Below are 9,333 nucleotides of genomic sequence, written 5' to 3'. Positions count from 1 at the left end.
CCCTGCAATGGGATGAAGTGTATGAAAAAAATAAAATAAGGATTCACCAGCTACAGCCATCCCTGCATCTGGAAAGCTTGACTTCAGTTGTTTGTGCTGTGGTGGCCTCCTGTTTCGTCTGCTGCAATGTGCTTATGTGGGACCTACCTTGAGGATGGTCCAGAGATCTCAGCTATTACAGAATGCATCTGCTAGGCTGGTAAGTGGGAAGCCTGATGGGATAATGTGTCACTGGTTCTGAAAGCAGTGCATTGGCAGCCAATGAGCTATTGGGCTTAATTCATGGTGTTAGTACTAGCATATAAAGTCCTAAATGGCCCGGGATCTAAGTACTTAAAAGTGTGCCTTCCCCAGTATCAACCATTTTGCACTCTATAATAGGAAGGTACAACTTTCTCTCATGTTGAATTTCAGGAGGGGGGTCCTGTTTAATCTTTCCAAATCACATTGATTGAGCCTGCCATTTGTGATTCCTGTGAATCCTGTGTTATACCCTTGCGTCATGCATATATTATAAAGAATGGATACAAGATGAAACCAACTGTTCAAACATGAGCAGACCCTGTGGCTAGGAGTGGAAACACAATATCCCCGACTCCTGCATCTCAGAGTCAATTCAGTTGGATGCCATGGTCTGTGGTATCAAAAGTTCTTGAGTGAATTGGGAGAATCAACAAAGTTACACTTTCTAATAACTAAGAAGGGAAATGTTTAAACATGTAGGTAACAGGCAAATCCTCTACCAAAGCACTGCGTCCACATCCAGAGGCTTCATTATCTGAAAAATGATCCCCCACAAAATGATTAGATGTTGCTCCGGATATCTACACAGGACTTGTATCAAGAGCGGTTCAGTAAGAACAAGAGCAGCTTTACCCACAATATGCCTTGCTAATTTGTCAGAGCAGGCTCATGAGTTTTTGTAAATATCCAGACACTCAAAGGAGAAATATCAGTCCAGTTACTTTGTAGTGAGTGCAGCCTCCCTCCCACCCCAAGGTCTCAGTGTTTTGCTGACAATGCTGGGAGTAATCATGTGGGATGCACTGGAAGTTTCCCAGGATGTGCTGGTGGGAGGTCAGAGGGCAATCTGACCACAATCCTGGACATTACTGGAATTTCAAAGGTGGAAATGATGTTCAGGGGGATTTCCTGGAAGCAGAGGTCTGTCCTGGATCTTCAGCAAGCTCAACAATTTTGGGGTGTCCTGGCTTTTACTTTTTGAAATATGGGAGCCCTCCTTGACCATGACTCTTAATAGTTGCTACAGGGCCTGGTTACTGACCCCACATTTTTTCTTTTCCCTTTCCAGCCGTCACCACCTTTTTGAAGCCAGTTGATACACTGGATTTTTAAAAAAAGTTCTGTGGGCACCATTCACAAAATGGCTGACATGGTATAACACAAAATGGCCATATTGGGGACATCACATAATACAAAATAGCCATTGTGAGGAGGGGGAAAATAATGACTTCAATGTAGGAGAGGCTGAGCTAATGCCAACAGGAAACATTGTTGTGGTTGTGGTGGTTGTTTTGAAAATAGTGTCGTCGTCTTTCTCATTTCAAACTTTTTTACCCCTTCCTTTCCTAACTGAAAGAGAAAATCTGTGTCAAAAAAAGAACTTTCCAGAGTATGAGACAAACAACTTTGTTCATTTGCACAGGGACTTTCCAGTTTTAACTCAACAATTACATTTAATTTAACAATTGACTTCTCAATTAAAGGACAGTAATTAGTTCTGATAGTCACCCAAACCTCTGTGGAATTTGCATGGCCATTACCAAAACAAAGAGCAAAGACTGTGAAGGATGTCATAAATATACCCAATACAATTCAGAGCTGGGGAGAAGGACGGGGAACAGGGGGAGGTTCACAGCTCTGATCTTGGATATTTCACGCTTCAGGCTTATCAGGAAAATGTAAAATGTTCAAATCGTGAAGTTTTAACCACAGAAGCTGTAGTTATTGTGCTATAAAAGCGGGGGGACTTTAAGAGCAGAGGAAAGATTTGTATTGTATTGAGGATGGTAGTTTTAGTGCTCTTGCTGCTGGCACTGTTTCCTCACATGGTATGCAAGGCTCACACTGCTCAGTGCAGTATGGTTTATCCACACTCTCCACTTCACACATATCAGCAGTCAGGAGACCTCATCATCGGTGGTGTGGCTTATCATGCTGGCATCGTCACCAGTTTATTACCTTTCACAGAAGAACCTCTGCCTGTGCTGATGGAACCAATTGCGTAAGGTCTTAATAACTGTTTGCTTTTCTTGTCTTTTTCAGACACTGGGATAACTACAGCCTTGAAACATCGGCGGCTTGAGTTGAGTTGTAGGAAAAAGCTAAAGTGTTTAAGGCAAGGGTTGAGGGTCTGGTGAGAAAAGGTAGCTTTATAAAATAAGTTACAGTCATTGCACACACGGAATATAAAAGCATAAAATAAAGAAAGCATAGAATAACAAACAAAAAACCCCCACCCCAATTCCATTTAGATAAAGAGCAATATCCTCCTGATCTTTAAACAGTATTCCTTTTAGAATTCTGAATAAAAATATTGTAGGTTCTAGCCTCAGTCTTTCTACTAAGATAACATTAATAACTTGCTTTCTTAGCTTCCAAAAGCCATTAACAGATTTACAGATTCATGTACAATAGATAAAATCTCACTCATCATATTTAAAATTATCACCAGGGGTTGATACCATATCTATCACCTTTAAACAATTTTCCTGCAGTAGAGAAGCTACAATAAAGTTACTGAGCTTCCCCCATAAACAATCATTCCTAGGATTTCCTTTTAGTAAATTTGCTGCTTATTTTTCCAAATATGATAGGCTAATTTTGCTAATGCAATGCCTGGCGGTATATTTTGGAAACTGCTTTCTTTGGGTTATTAAACAAAATATTTTCAAACCATGATAACTCTTGGTAAGTTGTCATTATCCTCACCACTCTCCTAATTTAAAATGTATAATTTCTGAGTATTCAAATAGTAATGGTTGAATTTTTTTTTGTACTTTTATCCTGTCTCTTTGCATACTGTACACCATGATGCATCTATTGGTCAAAATATGCTAATTGTCCGTTGTTGAAATTTCAATGTGAACATTGGTGTTGTTTATCTTTTTATAAATATATATACCTTATAAATGCTGTAATACTTGCTTTTTGAAAAAAGTAGGTACAGAAGACCATGACATTGCTTTTTTTTAAGTGTGGAATAACTTTCTGAAACAGAATCTCACTTTCATTTCAGTGTAGTCTCTAAGCATTACCAACACATCCTGGCTTTGGCTTTTGCAGTAAAGGAGATAAATGAAAACTCTCTGATCTTACCCAATCTCACTCTGGGCTTCCACATCTATGACAGTTATAACAACGCAAGGAGGACTTATCATGCCACCATGCTGCTTCTATCAGCACTGGAGAGATTTATCCCTAACTACCTATGTGACAAGCAAAAAAATCTAATAGCAGTTGTTGGAGGACTGGATGCCCAAATTTCCATTTACGTGGCAACTCTCTTGAGTAACTATAAGGTTCCACAGGTAGGAATCTCTCTGTCTGTAGGTGAGTGGGTGTAACATGGGGAGTTAACACATATATTCTTAGACATACTGCATTTCATATTCTATGATTCAAAGACGTTAATGTGTGCCTTGCAAAAAACGAGACAGACTTATTTTTTCCATGCATCTCAGAGCCAAACTTGAAAAACAAGAAGTTTAGTCCGATGTTGCTGATAGAGTTTTTATGATGCTGTCAGTTCTGCTGTTTCTTTTGTTTTATTGTTTCGATTGCATTAAATTCAGGAGGTTAAAAGAGGGCTTAAACTGCAGAAGAAAATATTCTTCATAGTACATTCACCATTGCGGAAAAAAATTAAGTGCAAATAAGACTACATAAAAACCATCAATATATGGAAGAACCACACCTTGCCAGGTGAACTCTGCATGTAATTTAAAGAAAAACAAGTGCTCAGAACTTGAGTAACTAATATCAAGGCAAGAAGGAGAGTTTAAGGGAGATAAGCATTCACTATTTATGTGGACATCCAGGTAGACCCAATTAAGGGAAAACACAGTTAGAGGCAAGGGAAAGCTATGTGTAGTTGGACATGCACTCTGGATTGTAAGAATGCTAATTTCAAAAAAGCTTAAAGAACTACTAGGTGAGATCTCATGGTCAGAAATACTCAGAGAGAAGAGAGCCCAAGATGGATGGGAGTTTCTTAAAGGTGAAATACGGAAGGCACAAATGCAGATGATTCCAAAGAGAAAGAAATGGGGGAGGCACCTAAAGAAACCAGTGTAGCTGCATAATGAGCTTACAGATGAGCTGGGATTTTTTTTAAAAAAAAAAAATCCTCTTGTCCCCTTTAGCCCCCATACTCCACAAATAACTGTTCCAGGTTTAGGGAGCAGTGGTTTCCCCTGAGGGGAGCGGGAATCAACAAAATGTAATTCCCTATCTTGTTGACATATGGCTTTCATCTGAAAAGGGAACAATACCGGCTTCTAACCTACATGGATATGTTTTAAAACCTTCAATATACAATATATATCTGATTATTATTGCCTTCTTCATCTCTTCAGCTCACATATGGTTCTGTCCCATTGTTGAATGATAGAAACCTAGGACTTTCTTTCTACCAGATGGTTCCCCATGAAGCCCTTCAGTACAAAGGGATTCTTTCTTTGCTTCTGCATTTCAGGTGGACATGGATTGGGGTCCTTGTAATGGATAATGAAAATGGTGAAAGATTTTTGCAAGCTGTTTTGCCAGTATTTAACCAGAGAGGTGTCTGCTTTGACTTTAAAATAAGAGTCCCTATGTTAACTTCTGGCTCTGAACTGGATGAAATGCTAGAAGATGGGACAAGGATACACAATGTAATAATGAAAAGTACAACCAATGTAGTTGTGTTTTATGGTGAATCTAATTCCATGGTGTTTTTGAGATGGCTTCCCTATTATTCGAGAAATCCACCAAGCCTACCAAAGGGCTTAGTGTGGATATCAACAGCTGAAATGGAGCTCACTTCCTTGGGTTACCAAAAGAATTGGGAAACAGAAATATTCCATGGTGTCCTGTCCTTCACAATTCATTCCAGTTACATCCCCAATTTCAAACCATTTATTGAGAGCCAAAATCCTTCCATTACAAAAGAAGATGGTTTTATCAAGGACTTCTGGCAACAGACATTTAGTTGCGTATTCTCAGATCCAGATGTGGAAGATGTGGAAGGAGATATTTGCACTGGGGAGGAGAAACTGGAGAGCCTTCCAGCACCATTCTTTGAGATGGGAATGAATGGCCACAGCTACAGCATCTACAATGCTGTCTATGCTGTAGCCCATGCTTTACATGACAAGTCTTCATTTAGATTCAGAGCAAAGGAAGGCAGAGGAGGCCAGAAGTATCAGAATCAACAGTTTGGGCAGGTAATAGGCTCAAGTGACAGAGCTTTGCAACTGTATAATCTATCTCTGAATCCTAAAGAGTGAGCACATTTATCATGAATATTTTCTCACCCAGAATGTTGTACCTAACATTCGATTTTGTTATGAAAGGCCCACCTGTGTCCACTTCTAAATTCTGGCCTTTTCCTTATTCAAACTAGATCCATCACTTTCTCAGAAGTGTGTCCTTTAACAACAGTGGAGGAGACAAGATTTCTTTTGATCAAAATGGGGAGTTAGTGGCTGGATTTGATATAATCAACTGGATTGTTTCTTCAAACCAATCATTTCACAGAGTGAAAGTTGGGAGTGTAGATGCCAACCAAATGTTCAGTATCAATGTGAATGCTATTACATGGTATGACTGGTTTAACCAGGTAGGCACCAATTGTTAGCCATTTGAGTAGCATTGCCACTCATCTTCCCAGCCCCTGTACAGGGAAGCTAAGGGAACAGCAACACTTTGACGTGCACCCCAACTCCCACTGAATTCTGGGAGACCAGGGTTATTCCTGCACACAATTTTGTCAATTGACCTCTCCCAGAGGGAAAATGATCAGCAACACTTTGAGGAGCACCCTGGCTCCCATCAATTTATGTGAGAGCCAGGACATGGTGGAGGGGCCATGAGGCAGCAATTCCTGTTTTGCCTCAGGTGGTAAAATAGGATGAGCTGCCTCTGACTCCATTCAGAGATGGAGTCTCTTGAAAAGAGGTATGACTTTAGTAACAAATGAAATGCTCACACAAAGGAAAGGATTCTAATCGCATTATTCTGAACATTATTTTTCTGCTCTCTCTTTTATGGATTAGTCCCAGCCTCTTTCATTATGTACTGAGAGGTGCCACCCAGGTTTTAGGAAGAAAGTGAAAGAGGGAAAGCCATTTTGCTGCTATGATTGCATCCCATGTCCAGAAGGGAAGATTTCAGATCAGGAGGGTAAGTATCTGATATACAAAATCACTTGAATCAGGGTTTTAAAAACAGATCCAGTCAATAAAAATGACAGTGCCTTCTGTGTATCTATATAATGGGTAGTTCTGATGATATCTTATCAGAGAAGAAAACTATCAAAGGTAGTTTTTAGTATCACCTACACATTGAGGTTTCATACACATTACCTGTTTGTTTGCTTTTTTAAAATTGAAGCTTGTGATCCCCCCCCCAACTTAGCTGTTCTGGTTCATGCATTTGTGAATTGGACACTTAACTTTTGTAATATAGCTTAAGGGGCCCTGCCTTCAAAGAATTTCAATGGATGTGAAATAAGGAGATCACTCTATGATCATCCAGGACCACATCATTTTCATCATTTTATTTTCTACATTTCTGTTTGTCTGTGTATTTATATATATTTAATTTACTTCTCCCTCCCTCCCCCACCTAATCTCCTCTCTTTCCCCTGCCTGAACTTTTTCGTAACCCCTGGAGGGCTATGAAGAACAACCACCATTGACTTGTTGGCATGGCCGGAAACCGTAAATGCTCAAAAATTAATTAATGAAGGAAGAAGGGGAAAATAAACAGAATACAAGAACCAATCAAAATGTATCAATTACCAAATATATGGTTCTTACATATTTTATGGTCATGACCTAAGATTAGATCATATTGTGACCAGGTATTAACTGAAATAAATGTCACAATGTGGTATGAAGTGTCAAGAGATGCTCAGTGTAGCTTTAGAGCTACAAAAACACTGACAATGCTATATCATATTGTCAGGACTGCCGCTAGGTCCCAGCTCACAGAGGACCAACGCCCAGTGGATATTATATACAAAAGTCTTTATTGAAGTTTAGTTTCCATTTCCAAGCTCTGGGCGCGCAGCCCCACGTCTTAACGCTAGACCGGCTAAGTCCCCTCTGACTCACTGCTCCACCCACACCAGTTTAAGATTCTAGCCCGGCTCCACCTCTTGCGCTGCTCTTTCCTGCGTTGGGTCCTTCTGCCCTCTGGGGTTCCCTCCTTCCTGGACTCCTCTGACGCGGAGCCTCCTGAGTCTTGCCCCTCCCTCCGGCGGGCTTTAGGACCTGGCTCCCTTCCCGGGCTCCCCGCTGTGCCGCGCTCCTGTACATTTGAACTTGGCGTGCGCGCCCAGCCGGTGACTTTCCTTCTGACCGTTTCCCCGCTTCCTGATGTGGGTGTTGCCAAACCTGACTCCTCTCCTCCCTCTGGTGGTGAGGACACTGGTCCCGACTCCTGGGACTCCCCCTCCCCACTGCGCTCTGGTGGAGACGCTGGCCCTGATCTCCAGCTGCTGTTCAGGGACTCCCCGCTGGCCCCTCCCTCTTGAGGTTTCTCCCTTGGAATCTCCCTTGCTCTGGCCACCGGCGCTCCCTTCTGTGAGTCCTCCGATTCGCTAGAGAGGCTTGTGGAATAACTCTGGCCACTGTCACTGCCTGCGCCCCCCTCGTACTCCTCCTCCTCACTCTCCATTTGCTCCCCCTCCTGTGTCTCTCCTTCTGAACCCCTGACACATATTAACATAGAATCTTATCTGTCAGGAAAGAACAATTTCAGCATGTTGCTGAGACTAAGGCTACATGTTTTCTTTTATAGACATGAATGACTGTAATAAATGTTCAGATGAAGAATATCCAAACAAGAACCAGGACATGTGTATTTCCAAGGATATAAGCTTCTTGTCTTATGAAGAACCTTTGGGCATCAGCTTAGCTTGCTTTGCTCTTTCATTTTCTTTGATCACTGCTCTGGTGCTGGGAACATTTATGAAGCACCACAACACAGCCCTTGTCAAAGCCAACAACCGAGACCTCACCTACACTCTCCTCATCTCACTCCTACTCTGCTTTCTTTGTGCATTGCTATTTATTGGCCGACGTGACAAGGCGACCTGTCTCCTTCGACAAACTGCTTTTGGCATCATCTTCTCAGTAGCTGTTTCTTGTGTGTTGGCAAAAACCATCACAGTGGTTCTGGCTTTCATGGCTACTAAACCAGGATCCAGGATGAGGATGTGGGTGGGAAAGAGACTGACCAATTCCGTTGTTATTTCCTGTTTTCTTATTCAAGCAGGCATCTGTATTGTGTGGCTGGGATCCTCACCCCCCTTCCCAGATATTGATATGCACTCAATGGCTAAGGAAGTTGTTCTAGAGTGTAATGAGGGATCTGTGACTATGTTTTACTGTGTTCTGTGCTACATGGGCTTCCTGGCTCTTGTCAGCTTCACTGTAGCTTTCTTTGCCAGGAAGTTACCTGACAGTTTCAATGAAGCGAAGTTCATCACTTTCAGTATGCTGGTCTTTTGCAGTGTCTGGGTATCTTTTGTTCCAACCTACCTCAGCACAAAGGGAAAACACATGGTAGCTGTGGAGATCTTCTCTATCTTAGCCTCTGGTGCTGGTCTTCTGGCTTGCATCTTTGCTCCCAAATGCTACATTATTTTGTTACGACCTGAGTTCAACAACAAGGAGCATCTAATAAGAAATAGGGCCTGAAGAATTTGCATCTCTTCATCATACTTTTTAGTTTTTAATTCTGTAGTTGCTCTATGTAGATTTTCCAACAGACTTCCACATTCTTCTAATATGAAATTTTAATTTGGGAAACTGAATTAAGATTTGTAAGGGGAAAGGATTTTGTCTGTATCCCATCCCTCCATTGTACTGTCTTTTTTTGCTTTTCAGCAATTTTTGCTGCTGCCGCCTGCCCCACCCCTGACAAGGTGCTTTTTGAATGTTAAGAAGTCAGCTGAAAACAAGTGTCCTGAATCATGTTGTCTCCAAACTTTTGATGGTGGTGTGTAATGCTTGTCACATTGTTAAAAACAATCCTCTATACTTTCCAGAAGGGACGCGGGTGGCGATGTGGGTAAATCCTCAGCGCCCAGGACTTGCTGAT

The 9,333-nt window shown here is 41.6% G+C and overlaps 1 protein-coding gene across 1 annotated transcript; it reads left to right on the top strand.

Moving 5' to 3' along the window:
* Positions 1-1,994: 1,994 nt before the first annotated feature.
* On the top strand, positions 1,995-8,947 carry LOC310829568 (vomeronasal type-2 receptor 26-like). The gene is made up of 5 exons (XM_083708203.1): positions 1,995-2,245; positions 3,260-3,551; positions 5,627-5,842; positions 6,279-6,405; positions 8,029-8,947. The coding sequence occupies exons 1-5, from the start codon at positions 2,028-2,030 to the stop codon at positions 8,928-8,930; spliced, it is 1,755 nt and encodes a 584-aa protein (XP_083564329.1). The 5' UTR covers positions 1,995-2,027; the 3' UTR covers positions 8,931-8,947.
* Positions 8,948-9,333: the final 386 nt, after the last annotated feature.

The sequence above is a fragment of the Podarcis gaigeae genome, assembly GCF_964106915.1.
Source record: "Podarcis gaigeae genome assembly, chromosome: 13".
Lineage (NCBI taxonomy): Eukaryota > Metazoa > Chordata > Lepidosauria > Squamata > Lacertidae > Podarcis > Podarcis gaigeae.
Note: the sequence above shows the minus strand (reverse complement) of the source record. Positions and strands in the feature narration are given on the sequence as shown.

Bases quoted from the DNA above. Each gene is read 5' to 3' on its own strand.
- LOC310829568 (XM_083708203.1), top strand. From the start codon at position 2,028: ATGGTAGTTTTAGTGCTCTTGCTGCTGGCACTGTTTCCTCACATGGTA. The intron at 2,246-3,259 runs GTAAGGTCTTAA...CTTTCATTTCAG, and splicing joins GTGCTGATGGAACCAATTGC to TGTAGTCTCTAAGCATTACC. The intron at 3,552-5,626 runs GTAGGAATCTCT...TATTCAAACTAG, and splicing joins GTAACTATAAGGTTCCACAG to ATCCATCACTTTCTCAGAAG.